The sequence below is a fragment of the Lathyrus oleraceus genome, chromosome 4 (genome assembly GCF_024323335.1).
Source record: "Lathyrus oleraceus cultivar Zhongwan6 chromosome 4, CAAS_Psat_ZW6_1.0, whole genome shotgun sequence".
NCBI lineage: Eukaryota > Viridiplantae > Streptophyta > Magnoliopsida > Fabales > Fabaceae > Lathyrus > Lathyrus oleraceus.
In genome coordinates this window covers 369,752,503-369,778,804 of record NC_066582.1, presented here as the reverse complement: position 1 = coordinate 369,778,804, position 26,302 = coordinate 369,752,503, and the positions used below count along the sequence as shown (strand labels likewise).

The following is a 26,302-nucleotide window of genomic DNA, read 5'->3' as shown; positions in this document are numbered from 1 at the left end:
TCGAATAAACTCAAATCACCTCTTATATCAAACCCAATTTTACAAAATAAACTATACAACTTCAATAGAGAATGGGAGGCGTACGCCTCACCACTCCTTGATTATTTGAATAATTGGCGCACGCCACCTTGCTCAAATCATCGACAAATCCAAACCTACCAACCCAAAATTCAAGCTATCTTCATAAATCGAATACAATATCTAAACATATCTTTTTACAATTTAAACCTCGGGTGATAAAAGATGGGAGGCGTATGCCTCACCGTCTCTCGATTATTTGGATAATTGGCGTACTCCATATTGCACAAATTATCGACTTCCGACTAAAACACGTTAAATAAACTTGGATAAGGGAATAGGTGGCGTACGCCTCGTTATTCTTTGAATAAGCAAGTAGGAGGCGTACGCCTCACTACCGTGCGTATTCAACATCCACAAACAAACATTTAAAACAATTCGAACGAAAAGGGAATAGAAGGCGCACGCCTTATTATTCCTCGAAAGAATTGAACGATTGGTGTACACCATATTGCTCAATCTTTCGTTGTTCCTCAAATCATCAACAAATGAAACCTAACTTCTCGCCCTCGAGCGATCGAAACCAATCAAACCCAAACACGTCAATTCAACTCGTCACCCCCGCGTGACCAAAACCCTTTCAAAAAGAACACTGTCAATCCTTTCTAATGCGCACAACAAACCAGTGCTAGAGCCTCCACCGAGAGTAGACAAGCCAGTGTTTAGCCGTTAGAACGCCGACCTACATAGTCGTTCATCAAAACAAAACACAACCAATATTCGTAGTAGCCCGAACTACGAATGCTCTTGATTTCCTTATTGCACCATAAGGATACGTAGGCAGGAGATTGCTGTATCTTCGCGAGCACACTAATAAAAAACCTCCCATTTCCCCCATCCTGAGGTCTTCATCCACATCTATCATCAATTCTAATTACTCGAAGCAAACAGATAAACAGTCAATTAACAGTCAAATAGCGAAATCAGACTAAAAGGTTCCCGTTGAGTACAACGGACGTGAGGGGTGCTAATACCTTCCCCTTGCGTAATCGACTCCCGAACCCGAATATGGTTGCGACGACCATTATTCTTATTTCTATAGGTTTTCTCGATATTTTCCTATTCCTTCATTGGAATAAATAAAGTTCGGTGGCGACTCTGTTTCGAACAACATTTTTTTTCCGCGTCCTATCGCGAGGGATCGCATTATCATCTTTTTTTGAGCTGCGACAATTACATGCGACTCTATATGACTAATGCACAAATACAAGCTATTCAAAATCCTTTGATTCTTAGTAAAATTGGTGTCCCCACAACGACAATAAAGTGGATGAATTTTTCTAAAATGAGTCATCTTATATCAAATGTATATGACTGAGTTTTAGTTTAGTTTACAAGACATAGTTTTTCGTAAATCGTTTTCCCTCTGCTAAGTTGCCCTCCAAATAATTTAAATGGTCGGGTTGTCTTGATTACACAGATTGCTACTAAGATGCATTTTATACAAGCTTATTTGAAACGAGGGTGTCCTCTACCACCAACATTCGTAGAATGGAGAGAACGTCTTAAGGAAGAAACATCTGAGTGAGAACTTTGCTTTTTTGGATAGGATGCATGAGTTCTAGAAATTAAATGATGTTGAAAAATAATACAATAGAAAAAAGTCTAATGCGAAAAGTTCAATAAATTTAAAAAGATGTCATCGATTTTGATGCATTTTAATCGTATGTACTTCTAATTTTGTTGATTCACTATGTTCATTTTTATTCTTATATCTTCATTTTAAGATGTCCAAACATAATCTAAGCGTATAAATAAAGCATTACTTTTGAAAACAAATTAATTGTTGAGTTTCTAGTAAGAGATGAGTCCTCTTCAATTCTGGACAAATTCTACATAAGAGTTTTTAAATGTTGTGAAACTGAAGTTATTAGACTAAGGTTTTGCTTAAATTGATGCCATGAGATGATATGAAGTGATATGAGATGAAATAGAATAAGATTACATTGTTTGAGTTAATTAAAATCAGATCCAGTATAATAAAATTTTATTATTCTATTTTATTTCATTTCATCACTTTTCATTAGCATTGTTTCCCTTAGATATGAGGAATAAAAAATTACATCACTTTCTACTAGTATTGATCACTTTCTACGAGTATTGTTCCCTTTAATATGAGCAGAATGAAAATTTTCATCACTTTCCATCAGTATTGTTTCTCTTTTATATGAGCAGAATCAAAAACTTACTTTGTTTTTATCGCTAATTATTCAAATAATAAAGTAATAAAATTTCTATTTCACTCTATTCTATTTTTGCTAAATTTCAATAACTCTATTTATCTTAAGATATTAAAATATGATCTAAAATAATATAATAAAATTGTATATCTAACGAACTAGAAATTTTTGTCTTAAAAAATCTAGCATCATACTAACAAAAAATTATTAAAATTTATATATGCAGATGGGTGGCTGACCAATTAAACAAAAAACTATTAAAACATAATAATTTTTAGTTTTATGCTATCTTTACAAGTACTCTGGCAGTGAGCAAGTTGTCCATTTACATATGGATAGTACTGCTTATAAAAAAATAAGAATGGATAAAACCATATATAAAACCAATCCAAAATATCCGGATCCATGTCCAGATCCGCTTGGAGTTTCGCTTCACTTCTCTAGGGTTTCTCAAACGCATTATAGAATCTCTCCACTCTCAGATTTCCTCTATAGATTAAAGAAGCATCGGAGAACTAATTCCGTCGCCGGAAACCGAACCCCGTTGCCGGAAAGAAAAAACCTGAACCGAAAAAAATGTCAAGAAAGAAGAAACACAAACGAAAACACAGCGACAGCGATGAAGACCACGACGTTTTCTACTACCGCTACTGCGCTTCGTCCTCAACCCACAACACCACCACCGGCACCACATCCAGTAATCAACCCCAATCAAAACCGAACAACAAAGGATCATCAATAGGAGGAACAGGTGAACCCTTAGCACCATCAAAATCGAAGCTATACGTTTCTAATCTAGATTACTCCCTAACAAACTCCGATCTCCATACGCTCTTCTCTACTTTCGGCCGCATCGCGCGTGTAACCGTTCTCAAAGACCGTCACACGCGCCTATGCCGCGGTGTCGCGTTTGTCCAATTCGTTTCTCGTAATGACGCTCAATGCGCCGTGGCGGAGATGAATAAGAAGATTCTCAATGGAAGGACTCTAACTGCTTCTATGGCTGCTGATAATGGACGTGCTCCGGAGTTTATTCGGAAGCGCGTGTACAATACTGAGACTGCTTTGTGTTATGAGTGTGGGGGGCATGGTCATTTGTCGTATGAGTGTCCTAAGAATCAGTTGGGGCCGAGGCCGCGGCCTCAGCCTAAGAAGCCGCGACGGGGATTTAGTGGGCTGAGGGATAGGGATGGGGAGGAGGAATGTGATGAGGAGGAGGAGGAGGGTGATCAGATTGCTGCGGAGCAGTTTGACGATAATTGGGCTTCTGTTGTGGATGATGAAGCGGGTGAAAGGTTGCTGGGGAGAAACAGAAATGATGATGAGGGTTTGGACAACAACAGGACGAAGAAGAAAGGGAAGAAAGCTGGGTATTTCAGTGATGAGAGTGATCATGATGATGATGATTGATCATGACTATGTAGCATTGACACTTCAGATTGAAGGTGTGTTTGGTATTCCGCATTACCGCATTATTCAACTAGTCCTGTGTGTCGTGTCTATATATGTGCCAGTGTTTCATAGATCTAAATGGCAATTTTTTGTTTTTATCAAGATATGGTGTAATTGATGAAATTGTTTATATGTTGTTGGCTTGGTTGGATGTGTTTATGGTTTTGATCACAAGCACATGTTAGTTATTAGTTATTGTGGTAGTAATTAGTGATAGTGGTGGTGAATTGGTGATGAGCATTTTTGTGTATTCCATATTTTCATAGTTAATGAATGATGACAGACGAGTCTCTTATTTATCGGCTTAATTTAGCATTCGGTTTACCTGTAAAACAGAAAGGAAAAGCCTGTTCATTATGTTTTTTATTTTGGTTCAGTTAAAACATGTAATGTAATCAAATTGTAACACCCTGGTTTACTTTATGCACATCTTGTTATCATATAAGTAAGGTTTTTAATTACAGTTGTGGTGGTTATGTTATGATATTTGATATGTAGAATATTGCAGTCAGATATAGCTGGATTTGATGTGGTTGTTGAGATCTTGAAAAGCATAGGTTGTAGACTTGTAGTCATAATTACTGTCGCCGTTCTTGTGGAAAGCAGTTTAAAACCATGGGTAACAGTTCTTCTGATTACCTTTACTCTTTGATGTCTACTGAGCATTTTTATGCAGATTGATGAGTATTTCTCAAGTTTCTCTTAGAATGCTTAAATTGCTTCTCCCAGAGAAAATGTGGTATCCTTTTCATGCATAATCACTTGGCTGAGCTGGAGAATAATACCAATTTGTGCCTCACCCTCGACACAAGGCTTTAAATTATAGGTTTAATTATTCTGTAACTTTTTGAACCATGGGCTAATCTTGAATGTCATTGTAATGATATGTAGAAAAAGAAATTGGTTATTGTTATGCTATTTCCTTTCTTTCTGAATTATGTATTTGAATCGGATTAAGTATAGTTATATTATATGGAGTTTGGGGTCAATTGTTACTGTTGTACTGTTGGTTTTAAGCATTGTTGGTTTTGAATATATCTATAACTCTGAAACCATATTCAGTTGACAGTTATATATAACCGATAGATACCATATTCATGATTGTCTATATACTTTTGTATGCTCATATTTTTTACTAATTGAATCATTGTCTTATGGCACAAGTTAATGAAAATAGTATAGTTCATATCCTCTATGAATAGGATTAACATGAAGCTTGATTACATAGTACGATAATTGTACTCAGATATAAAGATATTGGGAGTTTTGTGAAATTCAGGATATCGGTTTCTTGAATTTTGTTAAAGTTTGAGCAGATTCAAATAGGATTAATATGGGTGTTCTTGAAGAGGAAGTAGGTAAAAGTTTGGAATTTTTTTTCAAAATAATAATTATTTTTATTTTTTTTTCAAAATAACTAATTATTTAAAAAAATTATCAAAATAACCAGGTTTGGTAGAGGATGTGTCAGATGAACTGGCGCACCCCCAATGCATAAAGAGGAGGCGTCAATAACATTGGCGCATGCATTGCGCTCCTCACGAGGAGGCGCCACTAGCATTGGCGCATGCATTGCGCTCCTCATGAGGAGGCGCCAATACTAGTGGCGCCTGCATTGGGCCTCATGAGGAGGCGTCAATGCTAGTGGCGCCTAGGTGCATTTGGTTGTGTGGGCGCTAATTCATCTGGCTGCATGTGATGGTCATGTGGGCGTCAATCCCTCAAGCGCCCAAATGTTTTGTCCGTCTCTATAAATACCACGCATTGGATGCAATATTTTTCACTCAAACTCATCTCCTAATACAATTCAACCACCATCAATTTCAATTTTCCCTGTTTCAACAATGCCTGCATACATTCAAAAACAAAGTGCTGATGTAATATTTTCTGCCGTTGCGGCTCCGGTACAGATTCGACTTTGGAACACAAATATGTTTGAACGTCTTAATCGGACGTTGTACAGTTGGTTAGAGGGAGAAATTGGAGAGGGTGAACGGATTAGAAGAATACAATGGCTTGTGTCCACGTTCAACCAACACGGAGAATTACGCGAATTGGTGGATATTAAGACAGACCAAGACGCTCGTAGGATGATGCATTACATGTTCAAAATTGTTTTGCTGGTTGTAATTGCATAGTTCTTGTATTTGTTATAATTATATGTGTTACTGTTTATGCAATGGTACTTTCGTGACAGACGTCTAATATGAAATAAATTTAATTTTTCATATATTGCAATAGAGGTACATGTAAATTTATCTGGTTGTGCTCATTCTAACACTAGGACAGTTATTACGATTGTGACCTAGTTGACGGCATGAACTACATAGTCTAACCATTTTGTTCGCCGTATCCATTTCGGTTCGAATTCGGATGCTGTTTGGGCGACCCTTTTTCTTCCTTCGCATAACTTCGTTGTGCCAGACGATGTCCCCTTGATATTCTGGCCAATAATCCTCTTTTGCCACTACGAAAAAAATAATTTTATAAACATTTGAAAGACTGACGATTTTGTAAACTTCAGATAACAAGTATGATGGATCCCTTCGAACCTTTGAGCATGCCGCAAGGACATGGGAGCGGGGGTACGAAAGGCTTGGAACTTTCTGCAGTCGCACTAACCTCTATCTAGTTCGACTCTGTACTGTCCCATCGGCATGCCCTCATTATGATCCATGGACTCGACAACACTAAACCAACCTTTACTTCGGTCAAAGACCGTAACCACATGTGTGTTTGCTTTGGCAGCTTCATGTCTGATGAATTTCATCGAAGCATCACTGAACAACTGTCCAAATTGCAACACTGAACTCCATTTTAAGCGTCTGGTTTCAAACAACGCCCTTAGCCTGAAATATGTAGCATGCACCAAAGCGATTATTGGTAGGTTATGGATGCCTTTGAAGATAGAGTTCATTGATTCCACAAGATTTGTTGTCATATGCCCTAGTCCACTTCTCCAAAGGAATACCATGGATCCACCGTACCGCATCTTCGTTTGACAATCTTATTTCCTTGCGGTAGTGTTTGAAAGAAGGTTCTGATAATGCGTAACCTGCATTGACAACCTTCTTCCGCAACGTCTTATCTTTGATTTCCCGCATGAAATTCTGAGCAATATGTCTATTACATAACACATGCGTCGAAGGAGGATTTTGCCAGCCGTTGTCAATGTTATTATATGCACTGTTGATTGAAGGGTGTCTGTCGGAGATCAAACATAAGTTAGGCGGAGGTGCAACGTGCAATCAGAGATTTCTTAGGAAAAAACTTCATCCCTCAGCAGTCTCCCCTTCAACTAGGGCAAAGACGATTGAAAAAATATTGATGTTCCCATCTTGTTCCACTACCATCAGTAACGTTCCTTTGTATTTTCCGTACAACCATGTACCATCAGTTTGTATGATTGGTTTACAGAAAGAAAAACCTATGATACCTGGTTGATACTGTAACACCCTTCTAAAATACCCCAATAATTAATTAAAACACAAAATATAAATCAGAGTAGATATGCAATTAAGGGTGTCACACTTGACACTTCACACCATTCACCAAAAATATCTTGTCATGCTCATTTATTAAACAAAATAAGACATTGCACAATACGCAGCGGATAGGAATCTAACAACATGCAAGCCATGTAACACATTACATGTAAACTTGTTCAACAACCAACAATGAAAACAAATAAAACATCCCGTCCCGATGTTACATATACCAGAGCATGACCCACTAAGGAACTACACTAGACTCCAAGCACTAGCCTCTACTCAATCACTGCTTGTTACCTGAAACATAGTTGTAAGGGTGAGTTCCTCAATCGATATAATAAGCATTATAAAATATCATGTAATGTTAAGTAAATTAACACGTTAATCACCCTAATCATATCACACCTTCAGCAATGGCAACATCAACTCAAAATCAAACTCATACTCGACCCAAACACAAAACACACGTATAATATTGGAAAACATCCATTCATATTATACGCCATACATACATTATGCAATGAGACTCCATGCATGCGGTATCGACTATTCGTGAACATATAGTTCAACCTCACCGATCAAACCCAGATACGGCTACCAAGCTCACTAGTCCCACTCATTTGAGACCTAGTGACTCACTCACTAATTCCTCACCATGGGAATTAGCTACCACCATAAAGGCTATGCTATGCACGCTAAATCACCTAGCATGCAAACATCAACAACAATCCACAATAACTCACTCACTAATTCCTCACCATGGGAATTAGCTACCACCATAAAGGCCATAATATGCACGCTAAATCACCTAGCATTCAAACATCAACAACAATCCAAGATGGACATATGCTCACACTCTAAGCCATAAACAGTCCATTCACAGTTGCATACATAACAGATACATTCACAGCATTATGCATACCATCATACATCATCAGCATATTTATCACAAAATCATATCATGTCATGCCAAATAATAAATCACAGTATTAGCACACTCTACTAATACCTATACTGCTCAAAACAACGGGAAATGACCCCTACTATATCATACATCAGCTAAATTACATCACTCAGCTGAAACGACTAAAAACTGCACAACAACGGGTCAGAAAAATCACAATTCTGCCCATACGTGTATGCTTCATGCCCATACGCGTATGGCACGTTTCCTAGCCAAGCCCATACGCGTACCAACAGAGACAAAACTACGTTAGAATCATCATCTTCTTCATTCATACGCGTATGGCCTCACCCCATACGCGTACCACCCCCCTCCAGGCCATCTCATACGCGTATGGCCTAGTGTCATACGCGTATGACCAGAAACAACATTTCCAGATCTGCTATGGGTTTTCTCTGCTATGGGATTTCTCAATCCCAACCTCTCACAGTCCAATTTATACACAGTTATCGTTTATATCATCTAACACAGATCATACCCATTCGATTTCACACATTCTAGCCTTATTACATCTAATTCCTACGAATTTTCTTCAATTATAAACCCACATCTCGTTCATCCATAAGTTCCTAATTTACAGCATTCATCATTCTGATTAGGGTCAAATCAATGGCTTATTACTACCCATTACATGTTAACCCATAATACCCATTAAACGACGATAAACCCCCCTTACCTGGGTTAATCCGGCAATTCTTTTAGCTTCAAGCTTTTCCTTTCTTCCACCCTTGTTCTCTTGCTCTTGCTCTTTTCCCTTTTTCCACTTTTGAGTCGTTCTCCCTTTTTCTGATTCCAATTCCAATTCCAATTTTATTATTCCAATAATAATAATAATCCAATAATATTCCAATTATTTAATTAAATTAATAAATATACTAATAATAATATATATGAATGGTTTATCTTTTAAATAATACCCTCTCATTCATATTATCATCATAATATACTATTAAAATTAATTTAAATAATTATCTTATTTTATCGGGGTGTTACAACTCTCCCCCACTAAAAGAGTTTTCGTCCTCGAAAACATACCTCAAGCGAATAACTCCGGATAAGACTCCTTCATCTGACTCTCAAGTTCCCAAGTCACATTGCCACCTGCTGGTCCTCCCCAAGCTACCTTTACCAAAGCAATCTCTTTACCCCGCAACTGCTTCAACTCTCGATCCTCGATCCTCACAGGTGATGTTTCAACAGTCAGGTTATCTCTCACCTGTACATCATCTACTTGGACCACATGCGACGGATCAGGAATGTACCTCCTCAACTGAGACACATGAAAAACCTCATGCAATTTTGCAAGTGACGGCGGTAAAGCGATACGATAGGCTACCTCCCCTATCCTCTCCAAAATCTGATAAGGACCAATTAATCGAGGTGTCAACTTCTTCGACTTCAAAGCTCGACCAACCCCAGTTATCGGAGTAACACGAAGGAACACATGGTCTCCCTCTTGAAACTCAAGTGACTTCCTCCTCTTGTCGTGATAACTCTTCTGACGACTCTAAGCAATCCTCATCTTCTCCTGAATCATCTTAATCTTTTCCGTAGTTTGTTGAACAATCTCCGGTCCAACCACAACACTCTCACCGGACTCATACCAACATAAAGGTGTTCGACATCTCCTACCATACAAAGCTTCAAACGGTGCCATACCAATGCTCGAATGAAAACTATTGTTGTAGGTAAACTCAATCAAAGGTAGATAACAATCCCAAGTACCTCCCTTTTCCAAAACACAAGCCCTCAAAAGATCCTCCAGTGATTGAATCGTCCTCTCAGTCTGGCCATCAGTCTGCGGATGATATGCAGAACTCAATCTCAGCTTAGTTCCCAAAGCCTTCTGCAAACCTTCCCAGAACTTCGATGTAAATCTAGGATCTCTGTCCGAAACAATACTCGACGGAATACCATGCAAACTTACAATTTTCTCAATATACAACTCAGCTAATCTCTCTAACGGATAATCCATTCTGATCGGAATGAAATGAGCCGATTTTGTCAATCTGTCAACAATCACCCAAATAGCTTCAAAATTCTTAATTGTCCTCGGTAAACCAGAAACAAAATCCATACTGATACTATCCCACTTCCACTCTGGAATAGCCAACGGTTGCATTAGCCCAAACGACTTCTGATGCTCAATCTTTGACTTCTGACAAGTCAAACAAGAATAAACAAAACTCACAATTTCTCTTTTCATTCCCGGCCACCAAAATAACTTTTTCAAATCATGATACATCTTCGTAGCCCCAGGATGAATACTCAAGCCACTACGATGTCCTTCCTCAAGAATACTCTTCTTAAGTTCGGTAACATCCGGAATGCACACCCGATTACCAATTTCAAAACACCATTCTCATCAACTCTGAATTCACCACCTTGACCTTGATTCACTAGAGTCAACTTATCAACCAAAAGCACATCGGATTTCTGACCCTCTCTAATCTCATCCACAATACCACTCGTTAACTTCAACATTCCCAATTTAACACTATTGTGAGTACTCTCACACACCAAACTCAAGTCTCTAAACTGCTCAATTAAATCCAATTCCTTAACCATTAACATAGACATATGCAATGATTTCCGACTCAATGCATCAGCCACTACGTTTGCTTTACCCGGATGGTAATTCAAACCAAAGTCATAATCCTTCAGAAACTCTAACCATCTCCTCTGTCTCATATTCAGCTCTTTCTGATCAAACAAATACTTTAAACTTTTATGGTCACTGAAAACCTCAAATCTTGACCCGTACAAGTAATGCCTCCATAACTTCAGAACAAATACCACAGCTGCCAACTCTAAATCGTGTGTCGGATAGTTCCTCTCATGAACCTTCAGTTGTCTCGAAGCATAAGCTACAACCTGCTTATTCTGCATCAAAACACCACCCAAACCCAACAATGAAGCATCACAGAAAACCTCAAATAGTTCCGACGGACTTGGTAATATCAGAATTGGAGCAGTAGTTAACCTTCTCTTTAACTCTTGGAAACCTTCTTCACATTTTGAGTCCCAAACAAACGCTTGCCCCTTTCTAGTCAACATCGTCAATGGTAACGCCAACTTAGAAAATCCCTCAATAAATTTCCTATAATAACCTGCAAGTCCAAGAAAACTCCTTATCTCAGAAACTGACTTCGGAGCTTCCCACTTAGATACCGCTTCTATCTTAGAAGGATCAACAGCAACACCACCTCTTGAAACCACATGACCAAGAAAACTAACCTCTTCTAACCAAAATTCACACTTGGACAGTTTAGCAAATAACTTCTTTTCTCGTAGAACTCCTAAAACCACTCTCAAATGTTCCGCATGCTCTTCTTCAGATTTCGAATACACCAAAATATCGTCAATAAACACCACAACAAACTGGTCTAGGTACGGATGAAAAATCCTATTCATATACTCCATAAATACCCCAGGCGCATTAGTCACACCAAAAGGCATTATAGAATACTCATAATGTCCATACCTTGTTCTGAAAGCAGTCTTCTGAATATCCTCAGTTTTCACATGTATCTGATGATACCCCGATCTCAAATCTATTTTGCTGAACACACTCGCACCAACCAACTGATCCATCAAATCATCAATCCTCGGCAAAGGATACCGATTCTTGATCGTCACTTTATTCAGTTGCCTGTAGTCCACACACAACCTCATAGTACCTTCTTTCTTCTTAACCAATAACACTGGTGCGCCCCACGGTGACACACTCGGACGAATAAATTTCTTATCCAACAGATCTTCCAGCTGACTCTTCAATTCGGTTAACTCCACAGCAGACATACGGTACGGAGCCATCGATATCGGCCTAGTACCAGGTACCAAATCAATCGAGAACTCCACTTCACGTTCTAGTGGTAATTCATTCACTTCTTCAGGAAACACATCAGGAAAATCACACACCACAGCTAGATCGCAAATCACCAATTTATCTTTTGCCTCCAAAGTCGCTAACAGCATAAACAACTCTGCCCCATCTGCTACTGCCTCATTCACCTGCCGTGCTGATAGAAACAAACTCTTTCCTTCCTCAATCTCAGGAAAGATCACAGTGTTATCAAAACAGTTGATATAAACTCGGTTAAACACCAACCAGTTCATACCCAGGATAACATCAATCTGCACTAGTGGAAGACACACGAGGTCCATCCCAAAGTCTCTACCAAAAATACTCAAAGGACAATTTAAACAAACTGAAGTAGTAGTCACTGAACCCTTCGCAGGAGTATCAATCACCATACTCCCATGCATCTCAGATATCTCTAATTTAAGTTTCACAGCACAATCCAAAGATATAAAGGAATGAGTCGCACCTGTGTCAATAATAGCTACAAGAGGAAAGCCATTAATATAACACGTATCTCGGATCAAACGATCATCTGCAGAAGTCTTAGAACCCAATAAAGCAAAGACCTTGCCTCCCGACTGGTTCTCTTTCTTCGGCTTAGGACACTATGGACTGATATGACCCACCTCTCCACAGTTGAAACAAGTCATAGTCTTCAACCGACACTCTGCAGCCAAGTGACCACCTTTTCCACACTTGAAACACTTCTTCTCAGTACTGGTACACTCATGGATACGATGTCCAGCCTGACCACATCTGTAACACTTAGCAGGGGCACTGGAGTCTCCCCCACTAGGTCTCTTCATCCCACTCTGTCTCTGGAAACCTTTGCCAGCCGCATACGGTTTCCCACGGTCATTCTGATTCTTGCCTTTCCTATCAATCCTCTGCTGATAGCTCTCCGCTCTGGCCTTGGTATCCTGTTCAAAAATCCTGCAACAGTCAACCAAGTCACAAAACACTCTAATCCGCTGATACCCAATAGCCTGCTTGATCTCTGGACGTAACCCGTTCTCAAACTTCACACATTTTGAAAATTCCCCAGTAGCCTCATCATAGGGGGTGTAATACTTTGACAGCTCTGTGAACTTAGCAGCATACTCAGTAACAGACCGGTTGCCCTGCTTCAATTCTAAGAACTCTATCTCTTTCTTTCCTCTGACATCCTCTGGAAAGTACTTCCTCAGGAATCTCTCCTTGAACACCGCCCAAGTGATCTCAGCACCCCCAGCAGCTTCCAACTCAATACGGGTAGCAACCCACCAATCATCTGCTTCCTCTGACAGCATATGCGTACCGAACCTGACCTTCTGGTTATCGGTACACTCAGTCACTCAGAAGATCCTCTCGATTTCCTTCAACCACTTCTGAGCACCATCTGGCTCGTATGCTCCCTTGAACATTGGAGGATTATTCTTCTGGAACTCACTCAGTTGACGAGCAGCTCCCAATCCCACAATATTCGGATTCCCTCCAAGTACTCCAACTAGCCTACCCAGAGCCTCAGCAATCGCAGCATCGTCTCTACCTCTTCCAGCCATCTCTATTCTGAAAGTCCAACAAGATAAAACAATAAGTACTGATAGGGTTACACAACACCTATCCCGTACAGGGAAACAGAATAATTACGACTCGACTCGACCGAGTATGCTCTGATACCACTAATGTAACACCCTTCTAAAATACCCCAATAATTAATTAAAACAACAAAATATAAATCAGAGTAGATATGCAATTAAGGGTGTCACACTTGACACTTCACACCATTCATCAAAAATATCTTGTCATGCTCATTTATTAAACAAAATAAGACATTGCACAATACGCAGCGGATAGGAATCTAACAACATGCAAGCCATGTAACACATTACATGTAAACTTGTTCAACAACCAACAATGAAAACAAATAAAACATCCCGTCCCGATGTTACATATACCAGAGCATGACCCACTAAGGAACTACACTAGACTCCAAGCACTAGCCTCTACTCAATCACTGCTTGTTACCTGAAACATAGTTGTAAGGGTGAGTTCCTCAATCGATATAATAAGCATTATAAAATATCATGTAATGTTAAGTAAATTAACACGTTAATCACCCTAATCATATCACACCTTCAGCAATGGCAACATCAACTCAAAATCAAACTCATACTCGACCCAAACACAAAACACACGTATAATATTGGAAAACATCCATTCATATTATACGCCATACATACATTATGCAATGAGACTCCATGCATGCGGTACCGACTATTCGTGAACATATAGTTCAACCTCAACGATCAAACCCAGATACGGCTACCAAGCTCACTAGTCCCACTCATTTGAGACCTAGTGACTCACTCACTAATTCCTCACCATGGGAATTAGCTACCACCATAAAGGCTATGCTATGCACGCTAAATCACCTAGCATGCAAACATCAACAACAATCCACAATAACTCACTCACTAATTCCTCACCATGGGAATTAGCTACCACCACAAAGGCCATAATATGCACGCTAAATCACCTAGCATTCAAACATCAACAACAATCCAAGATGGACATATGCTCACACTCTAAGCCATAAACAGTCCATTCACAGTTGCATACATAACAGATACATTCACAGCATTATGCATACCATCATACATCATCAGCATATTTATCACAAAATCATATCATGTCATGCCGAATAATAAATCACAGTATTAGCACACTCTACTAATACCTATACAGCTCAAAACAACGGGAAATGACCCCTACTATATCATACATCAGCTAAATTACATCACTCAGCTGAAACGACTAAAAACTCCACAACAACGGCTCAGAAAAATCACAATTCTGCCCATACGTGTATGCTTCATGCCCATACGCGTATGGCACGTTTCCTAGCCAAGCCCATACGCGTACCAACAGAGACAAAACTACGTTAGAATCATCATCTTCTTCATCCATACGCGTATGGCCTCACCCCATACGCGTACCACCCCCCTCCAGGCCATCTCATACGCGTATGGCCTAGTGTCATACGCGTATGACCAGAAACAACATTTCCAGATCTGCTATGGGTTTTCTCTGCTACGGGATTTCTCAATCCCAACCTCTCACAGTCCAATTTATACACAGTTATCGTTTATATCATCTAACACAGATCATACCCATTCGATTTCACACATTCTAGCCTTATTACATCTAATTCCTACGAATTTTCTTCACTTATAAACCCACATCTCGTTCATCCATAAGTTCCTAATTTACAGCATTCATCATTCTGATTAGGGTCAAATCAATGGCTTATTACTACCCATTACATGTTAACCCATAATACCCATTAAACGACGATAAACCCCCCTTACCTGGGTTAATCCGGCAATTCTTTTAGCTTCAAGCTTTTCCTTTCTTCCACCCTTGTTCTCTTGCTCTTGCTCTTTTCCCTTTTTCCACTTTTGAGTCGTTCTCCCTTTTTCTGATTCCAATTCCAATTCCAATTTTATTATTCCAATAATAATAATAATCCAATAATATTCCAATTATTTAATTAAATTAATAAATATACTAATAATAATATATATGAATGGTTTATCTTTTAAATAATACCCTCTCATTCATTTTATCATCATAATATACTATTAAACTTAATTTAAATAATTATCTTATTTTATCGGGGTGTTACAGATACACCCAGAATAGGCGGTGAAATATTTTATTTCCAACAGCACACGTACCATCTGGTGTATAGGCGGACAATTTGTTTCCAGCTTGACAATTGTCCCGGGAGCATATTGTTTTAGAGCCAACAAGTATTTTGGAAGTTGTTTGTAAGACTCCTCCCAATTGCCAAACACTTTTTCAATAGATTTTGTCCTAGCTATCCATGCCTTCCTATATGATGGAGTGTACTCGTACTCTGCCCTAATAAGCGAGATTATTGTACTCACCTTTAATGATGGATTGTCGCTAATAACAGATAATATTTCATCACATATTAGCTGAGAGCTTAATTTACGATGATCCTGGATTGGGTTTGTCAGCATGCATGTGTGATCTGGACCCATTGATCCAATCTCCCAAGACTCGCTCCTCTTCCGGTACGAAGCTGACAACATAAAAAGGCAGTGCTCATTCGGACAACAAACTTTATACCTCGATGCGTCAGTTCTGTCAACCCTGAAATCAGGTGATAGTTGCTTTATGGAATTTCTTAATGGCTCTTACACATTCCTCTTTTGTGCGAAATGTGTCTCCTTGTTTCAAAGATCCTTGCATCTGCACGTAAGGATTGTACCATACATCTGCTAAAGGTTCATCTGAACCCAAATTTAACCTTGTCATCTGTTGGGGTGGGCAGTATACATAACTTGTTGGTATTGGCTCCTCTACCTCTTCAGCGTTAACCTTGTAAACCGAGTTACCTCTGTGTTTCGAAAACAAAAACCGAACAACTGATGATCAAATATTTCACCTTCGACATGGGAACTGATCATGTAATGTTGTGTGGAAGACATTTTGTTGAAATATTAAATATGTAGATATCTTTAAGGGAATTGAATGCATTGCTAAGTTGTTCATCCACACAACATAAATAATGTTTCATTGCTAACTTGGTCGTTGCATTGATAACTTGGTCATTGTTTGTACAAACTTGACCATGCATGTAGTAGAAAGAATCAACCATGCAGAGAAAAGAGTGACAAGAACACACATGCGCCTGAGCCCTGAGATTCCCACCTAGGCGCCCATTCCCTAGGCGCCATAAAATAACTGGGGCACCAAAAGGATGGGTGCCTCTTCACAAAAATTGGTCTTATGCGCCACTAGGAAGGGCGCCCCTTCCCATTGCCCTACACTAAGGCGCCAAGAGGAAGGGAGCCTCTTCCTTGCATGTGAAGAATCACATGTAGGCGCCAAGAGGAATGGCGCATCTTCCCTTACATGTTGATTCTTCACATGCGCCTAGAAGAGATTCCTCACATGCTATCTCTCACATGCTTTCTGAAGTTTGTCATTCCCTTGTCTTCTCTTGCCATTCCATGCAACCAATCACATTCATCTTAGGTTGCAAACCTACTCACTCATTCATCTATAAATAGCCTCTCATATCAACAATATCAAATCATCTTCGTCAATACTCAATTATATTCTTCTACCACACTTGTTTCCTCTACCACACTCAAGCTTTGCAAAATCAAATCATGTCTTTGTTGACTATGGGCGATGAACATAGAGGCACGCTCGAGAATATATCAGCATTTGTATGTCATCTCTCTCTTTTTACTTTTTCTATTTTTAGTCTTATACCTTTGTTATCTATGTTTTTCTTACTTCTTATAGAGTTGTGCTTGTTGATTATTTATTTCTTCTTCTAATTGCATTTTCTTACTTTTTTATTATTAGGATCCGAAGCGGCTTAGATGTCATGTACATGAATATGTACCCCATGATCCTTTAATAGAACCATATATTAGAGGATGTGGATTTGGAAATCTACTCAACATTGTTTCGTACTCGGTGGACTACAAGTTCATTCTAACTTTGTTGGAGAGGTGGAGTCCCGAGACCCACACATTTCACCTTCCGATTGGTGAGTGTACCGTCACACTTGAGGACGTGTACATGTTGTTGGGTCTCCGTATAGATGGAATGGCAGTGAATGATCGAGTTAACCAAGACAACAATATCTGCAATGAATTATTGGGTGCCCATTTGCTAGACAACGAAACTGAGGGAGACACGTCCGATCAAGCAAGGGGGCAAGGTATAAGTTTAAAATACCTTAAACAATATTATGCCAGTATAGTAATTCCCGACGATTCAACCGAGTATGAGGAAATAATAAAAGCTTGGTGTTATATTATGATTTTATTTGATAATTTTTTGTTTCCAGAAAGTACAGGTAATTTTGTAAATATAATGTATTTATCTTTAATACGCAACATTAATAAGGTAAACACTTATAGTTAGGGTTCAGCTGTATTGGCCCATCTATATAGTGCAATGTTTAGAACTACAAAAAAGAATACCTATATTTTTTTCATGTGCGTATTTGCTTCAAGCTTGGGGTTGGTGAAGAATGTCGTCGCTCGCCCCGATAAATGAGCGCCCATTCGTGTTCCCGTTTACAACCAAGTAAGTCTAACACTTTACCATTCACCATTTAGTTAATTATATTTTATATTATAATTAATAGTAAATAATATTTTTCACTTCTTTTTTATCTTAGGTGGTCAGTAAGGGGAATGAACTACAACAGGTGTCTGAAACACGCTATTGTAGTCTATCAAAATCTATTGGACCACATTGGACATGACGATGTAATAATCCTACCCAACTATATTTTAATTTAAAAATACTTCTCAAATTATTTTCCATCTAATCGTTTCGTATTGTTTTACAGTTTGTCTGTAGGCCATATCTGGGTCTGGATCATGATGTGAACCATGACTATGCTGCAATTTAGACAACGAAGACACCGGTTATCCGATTCACTATGGTGGAAATGCACCAGAGTGACCGGGTCAAACTGCAGTTCTGAATGCTACAACAGATTCCAGAATCTCTCACGTGTTTGGGGAATTGACATCAAAAAAGGGTTGATGCACAATGGGATTATTCTGATTGGAGAGACTTTGCAAAATACATGTGTCGTCCATAGAGGAATCAAAGACAACACATCTTGAACGAACCAGATATCCATGGTGCAAGACCGACTCAACAAAATATATGGCATGGTTTAGATCGGTAACAACTCAACAATTTGTATCTGAGCCGCGGTATTTGATGGATCCATGCCAACATGCTTCGTCATCGTATGCCCCACAACAATTCACCGCCCAACACCAATGTGAACCCACCCAAACCCAACAACCAACCATACAACATCAACCAACCACATACACACAACAACCAAACACCCAACATCACAACCCGTTCATGCCAACCACCCAACAACCAACCATCCAACGTCGCAATCCATTCATACCTCTCACTCAAACACAAAACCAAGAATCAAACCCCGCAACCACAACTGTCTATAGCCCAGATGATTCATATGGGTCACTTCATCGTAGCCCCCCATCAATAACACCCAACCATTGTTTAACTATAGTCGCCCTAGAAACCATTGCTTTGTTTCCAAAACGACTCAATGACCCAATTTGGGCAACTATATCGTCCCCAATTCACTCAACCACAACGCCCTAACTACGATGACATGGGCACCGAACTCCATTACGGAAGCGCCGTTGGCCAGAGCCCCTCCGGATATTGGGAGCAAATGATGACACATCTATCAAATACCGCTGGAACTTCCGTTGGACCTTCCAACCAACCATCGCTCGATCAGGTCAGCACACAAAGACCCCAAACACCTCAAGAAAATCGTGGAAGACCTAGGAGATAAACTAACGCACCGGGATGTGGAACAGGGGGACGTTATAATCGGACGGGTCATTAGTTTATTGTCAGTCCAATGTAACCAATTATTACATAATCAATGAATTTTTTTTCATTACTATTTATTTTTTATTAAATAGGAAAAATTAAATATTAATAATTAAAAGAAAATAGCAGGGGGTGTATGCGCCAGATGAATTGGCGCATACACCAATCAAACATACATAGGCGCCACTAACATTGGCGCCTCCTCATGAGGCTCAATGTAGGCGCCACTAGCATTGGCGCCTCCTCACGAGGAGTCTAATGCATGCGTCAATGCTATTGGCGCCTCCTCTTCATGCATTGGGGGTACGTCAATTCATCTGCCGCATCCTCTATCAAACCTGATTATTTTGGTAATATTTTTGAATAATTGGTTATTTTGGAATTATTTTTGAAAATAATGGTTATTTTGAAAAAAAATTCTAAAAGTTTGTTTTAATATATTTGTAATATTTTAATACAAATAAAATAAAAAATAAAATTAATTATAAAAACAATGATATATTTTATTAGTTCATAAATGTCTATTGATCGCTTACTCATTCCATCCTAAAATAAGAATAATTTAAGGTTTTTTTTAAATTGTCATAAATGTATAGGAGAATAATGACTTGAAAGAAGTTTTAATTATTTAATGGCATTCTGAAAGAAATTGATATTGAAAAAGTAAAATGATGTTTATTTTGAGATAAATTTTGTTTGGTAAAATAATTTTGAAATGAAGTACCTCTCTAATGAAAGTAAAGTTTTGAAAACTAAAAATAATGCAGCGTTGTTCAATAGCGAACCAAAATATTAGTTTTAAAAATTGGAGAGTAAAAAAATATAATTTTAGCAAAATAGAAGATAAATAAATAAATTTAAGTCAGTAATTTTAAAAGTATTTGTTTTTTAAATTATGAATTTATATTGTGAAAAGTAATCTAATAATTTTAGATGTAATTGATGGAAATAAATTCAGAATTTGAAATTTAAATTCTTTGAAATATAAAATATATATATTTTTGGTGACGATTAGGGCTTTCATTGATAGAATTTTTTTTGGTGACAACTCAGAATTTGAAATGTATATTCTTTTAAATTCAGAATGTAAGTAAATAGTTTTTTTTGGGGACGTTTCAGAATTTGAAACTTAAACTATTTAACTCATATAATAAAAATAATAATTTTTTAAGTTTGTTTAATCAAATATATATTTATTTATTAGTAAAATGGGAGGATCAAAGGTCTAAAATGAGGAGACATTTGGCAACATGTCTCATAGTCATTTGAACCGTTACTAAAAAAATTATCATCGAATCAGATACAACCATCAAAACTGGACAACTCTAGTTTGGTTAAAAAATCAGCACACTTAATAGTTTTTCTAAAAATGTGAATGAATGCACTTTTTTAAAATGCTGAAGGAGAAGAAGAATATGCCTAGCCAAAGTCGAACCTTGTTTAGACTTCAAAGGCGACCCTTAGAGAGCATCTGCTACTGTCTTTTTGCCATCTTGAACAATAAGGTTCTTGAAATCTCTCTTCCAAGCAAGCTCCAAACCCATAAGGACACCCCAGAATTCTGTAGCAAGACTATTGCAATCACCAATAGTCTTATGAAAGCCACAAAGTTATCTTTCTTGACTGTCACGAAAAAACCCCCACACTTAGTAAGCAATCTGCTAGTGGTAGCCCCGTCAGAATTAAAACAAACCCCGAAGGTGTGAAAAACATAAGAAAGGGGGTTTGAATTGAGTTTTATAAAACAAAAGTTTTTTACCAACTCAAGAACACCACTTAAAAGTTAATAACAAAGAGATAAAAACACAAGTATTTTATTATCGTTCGCTTGAAACTCAAAGCTACTATAGTCCACCCTCCAAAGTGATTTCACCTTATACACACAGATTTAATCCACTATAATCAACTGATTAGAATAATCACAAAGAAGCTTTTGTTTATTAAGTGGATCACTGGATTAAGATGCATATTATTGTTATTCATTCATTGAGCATGGTACATGTCATTGTAGTCAATGACATCATCTACTCCATGCATAGGTTGCCTCGAAGGCTCACGTCTCATTAATTCAAGATTATAAAAAGCATCATTTGGTTCATAAGTACAAATTGATTCATATCAACAAGTCCTTTTGGCCGACCTACAAGATTGGTGCATTATTATGGTCCATCACGTCTCATGGCGAGCATTCTTATTAAATGAGCATTTTTTTCTACTCATCTCGGGCCACGTCTAAAGAGCTATTTAACGGATGGCCTAGGATTTGCATTTCCTGGTCCTGACTTGAGAAAATTTCTTGAGGATTTAGATTCAATGTCTTTTAATTCCTATAAGAAAGAAAATGAAACAGTTTTCTATGGACTTCATAATAATGTTACTTTTGATCAAAAAATACAAATTTAGATGTACAAAACCATTCTTTTTCCATATGGGCACGATCCTTCTGAGAATAAATTTTGTAAGGGGCATAGTTTACAGTTATATTGGTAGACCTCATGATTTACACACAGCCATGGCCTATGATCTAAAGACTTGAGGACATTACAATAAAAAAGTATATAAGCTTAAAACATCATGACAGTTGACCACGACAACTCCATGCACTCTCTTCACCAAAACACTTCCAGAAGCAGTAAACTTGGTATCATGAGTGAAACCTGCAGGATTCAAAGAAACAATGAGTAAGGATTTTCCCAAAGAGATTATGATCAAAAGAAGAAAAACTGTCACAAGCTGCCGAACGGCAAAACAGCAAAAACAAGCCGTCACACCCAAAAAACAAAAAACGGCTACAGACGCAAGTTCAGAGTATTCCTCCCACAACAGGCCATGTTGCAGACCTTGGCAACATGATTGTCCTTCAATGGCAGGATGGTTAACAACTCCAAGACAGATGATTCAGTTCCAGAATGTTGATGTTAATAACTGGATAGGGATTTGGTCGGTAGCAGAGATGTTAAACAATCGAGAAAACTAACATGCTAAACACAGTTGAGAGTATCTCTTAGCCTACACTTGGAAATGAGGATACATTTAAAGATTCACCTTTTTGGGACATAAGGTTTAGCTATAGCGGCAGGACCATTGCATTATGAATCATCAATTAAAGACGGGATTGGTTTAAACGCCATAATGCTCCAAACCAAAACAGTGCCAGGGTATGCTTCAAAAAAAACCTGTTACAATAGAACCTATTATCAGAGAACCATGACAGATGCTGAACCATGACAAGAAGAAACCTGTTACCAAACCATCTAACCTTGATCAAATATACGATCTAAAAACTGCACAAACCACTACTGCATCACCAAGCATAGCAACCCACAAATCAGCTCACGCACAAGCAAAGTATCCAAAACAAAAATAATCATTACCATAGCAAAATTTCATTCAAACTTCTAACACAATAGCTAACAACATCACATTCCAAGTTAACAGGTTTTCAGCATATGACTAACCTCATGGTAATAGAATCACAGGAGCAATCATGACTACCACCATGTAAAACACAGCAGACTAGCAATCCAAGCTCAGCCATCAACAAGGTTAACATCCATACAAGTATCATCAAGCATCCTGAATATCATTCAGATCACCTACCAAATACCAAACCAAGTATCAAACATGGCATCAATTTAATGGTCATAAGACTTGTAAGCACACAATTGTTATGATAAACCAAAGGCAAAGATTCACAGGATTCGAAAATACTTGAGCAGCAATTCATACCTAAATGTATTAAGTCCTCACATCAGCAAAAACGGAAGAAGTGTTGTGAATCGAAGTTGAGAAGTCATCAATTAAGGTTAAAATATATGCCAGTAAATACCAATTTCCTTACCTCAATTGTTGAAGGTTTCACCGCAGTAAAAACTAGATGGGAGATTCAGTGAAGATGGCCACGCATTTGGAGATTTTTTGGGACCACAATCAAATCCGTTTCCTACCACATTTACATTGGTCCTCACCAAAATCTAAAGAAAGATTTGATGCTAACGGAATGATTCCTTTTTGCACCATCTGCCAAGGATCCACACACGATTTTGGGGAGCTCATTTCACTCTATAAAAAGGAAAGCTAAAATCCCAAACGAACCTTACACCGAAAAGTTCCGCTAAAACTCTGTATTTCAACTCTGATTTTCACACTGAAAATCAGGGTTTGAAGAGCTTGACCCCTTCAATCGCGTGCAAAAGGAAATGACAATTAATTAGAGGAGAAAGTCAGAATCAGACAGAAAATAAGGAGTGGATACAGAAGGATAGAAAGAAAAGGAAGAAACTTGAAACAACAAGCAAAAGAAGAGGGACAACGTCATACATACTCACCGAAGGTAATCATGGCCGTCAGGTGTTCGTTGGGGCTACGATGCTCCGACGGAATATTTCCCTTTTATTTTGCTTTAAAGTGCTTTGACCTTGTATTTTGACTCGTTAATTTCTGCTGTTGATTGTGATATAGAAAACGGGTTAGAAGCTAAGATTAGGTTTTCCTTTGAGGTTCCGATTCGCTACTGTTTTCCAGATCCCGTCGAGGATTTGGAGGTTTGAGGGGATTGTGGTCGTTTGTCACGTTGGAAGTTTTGAACTTCATGTTCGAGTCCTGGTTTGTTTGAGGATGAACACCGAAGGGTGTTCATCGGTTTCCTTTCAAATTTTTTTCTCTCTCTGCAGTTTTGGATTGGGACCATGCACACGATTTAATAGGGAGAGGATATTTTCCAGAAAGAATGAAGAGTCGTTTTAAGAGAGAGAGACAAAATTATTTTGATTTATTTCTTTGCTTTAAGGGGTGATTGTTTCTTCTTTTAAAATATTATTAAGAGTAAATTAATGTTATTGATGATAGATACTTGGGTGCTGTCAGATTATGTTCCCAAAATCTTTATGATGTTATCAATGAACAATGATGCGCGTGGCGGTAGGTAAACCGAGGCCAACCTTTTCTCTTCTCGGCGGTACCACTTGGCTGAGTAGGAGAGGATTTTGGGCCTTGTGGCCCATCCCGAAAATAACACTACTTTAAGTCCCTTGGGCCTTCTTTGATCCAATGTTTAGGGCCTAACTTTTTATTTATTTCCCAAACATTCCAATTTGGTCTACTTGGTTTATGAGCTATTCTTGATTGTTTTAATTAAAATTAAGATAACACTAATATTAGAAATATTTATTAGTTCGGTTTCGATTACTATTTTCAACTCTTCTTTTTATCTTGTTATAATATTATAATTAGTTAAATGGTGGATTAATGGTTAACGTCAACAAATAATTTACTTTATTTTCTAATAAATAAGTTTGACGTTGGTCCAATACCAAATAGTCTTTCCCAAAAGTATATTAATTCTAAATAAATTCAAATTCACCGTATTTAAATAGTATTCTCTTAAAAATTATTTAATTTAATTTTGAATGAAAAGGAGAATAGTAAGCCTCCGCTTCACTATCTCTCGACTATTCGAACAATTGGCGTACGCCATATTGCTCGGATTTTCGTCATTCATTTAAAACCCTAAAACTCCATAAAATTAAAATCACTCCACCAATTAATTATAAATTCTAAAAGTTTTATTTTTAATAATTAATCTTTGAATGAAAAGGAGAATAGTGAGCATCCGCTTCATTATCTCTCGATTATTCGAATAATTGGCGTACGCCATATTGCTCGGATTTTCGTCATTCAATTAAAACCCTAATAATCATACAATTTCAAATCAATTTTTCAAATCAAACATAGGTTCTAAATTCAAATTATTTCTAAACTTCAACCATCATATTCAAATCATTTTCCAAATCAACTACAAATTCTAAAACATTTAATTCTAAATTTATGATAATAAAGAGGATAGGAGGCGTACGCCTCACTATCTTTCGATTATTCGAATAATTGGCGTACGCCACATTGCTCGAGTTTTTGTCATCAAACTTAAAACACAATCGAATAAACTCAAATCACCTCTTATATCAAACCCAATTTTACAAAATAAACTATACAACTTCAATAGAGAATGGGAGGCGTACGCCTCACCACTCCTTGATTATTTGAATAATTGGCGTACGCCACCTTGCTCAAATCATCGACAAATCCAAACCTACCAACCCAAAATTCAAGCTATCTTCATAAATCGAATACAATATCTAAACATATCTTTTTACAATTTAAACCTCGGGTGATAAAAGATGGGAGGCGTACGCCTCACCGTCTCTCGATTATTTGGATAATTGGCGTACGCCATATTGCACAAATTATCGACTTCCGACTAAAACACGTTAAATAAACTTGGATAAGGGAATAGGTGGCGTACGCCTCGTTATTCTTTGAATAAGCAAGTAGGAGGCGTACGCCTCACTACCGTGCGTATTCAACATCCACAAACAAACTTTCAAAACAATTCGAACGAAAAGGGAATAGAAGGCGCACGCCTTATTATTCCTCGAAAGAATTGAACGATTGGTGTACACCATATTGCTCAATCTTTCGTCGTTCCTCAAATCATCAACAAATCAAACCTAACTTCTCGCCCTCGAGCGATCGAAACCAATCAAATCCAAACACGTCAATTCAACTCGTCACCCCCGCGTGACCAAAACCCTTTCAAAAAGAACACTGTCAATCCTTTCTAATGCGCACAACAAACCAGTGCTAGAGCCTCCACCGAGAGTAGACAAGCCAGTGTTTAGCCGTTAGAACGCCGACCTACACAGTCGTTCATCAAAACAAAACACAACCAATATTCGTAGTAGCCCGAACTACGAATGCTCTGATTTCCTTATTGCACCATAAGGATACGTAGGCAGGAGATTGCTGTATCTTCGCGAGCACACTAATAAAAAACCTCCCA

General features: G+C 38.1%; 1 protein-coding gene across 1 annotated transcript; it reads left to right on the top strand.

The window, feature by feature from the left end:
- The first annotated feature begins 2,834 nt into the window (after positions 1-2,834).
- LOC127137481 (U11/U12 small nuclear ribonucleoprotein 31 kDa protein) lies at positions 2,835-3,668 on the top strand. The gene has a single exon (XM_051063940.1). It carries the CDS (start codon positions 2,835-2,837, stop codon positions 3,666-3,668), a length of 834 nt encoding a protein of 277 aa, XP_050919897.1.
- The last annotated feature ends 22,634 nt before the right edge of the window (positions 3,669-26,302 follow it).

Coding starts and splice junctions, on each gene's coding strand:
- LOC127137481 (XM_051063940.1), top strand. CDS start 2,835: ATGTCAAGAAAGAAGAAACACAAACGAAAACACAGCGACAGCGATGAA.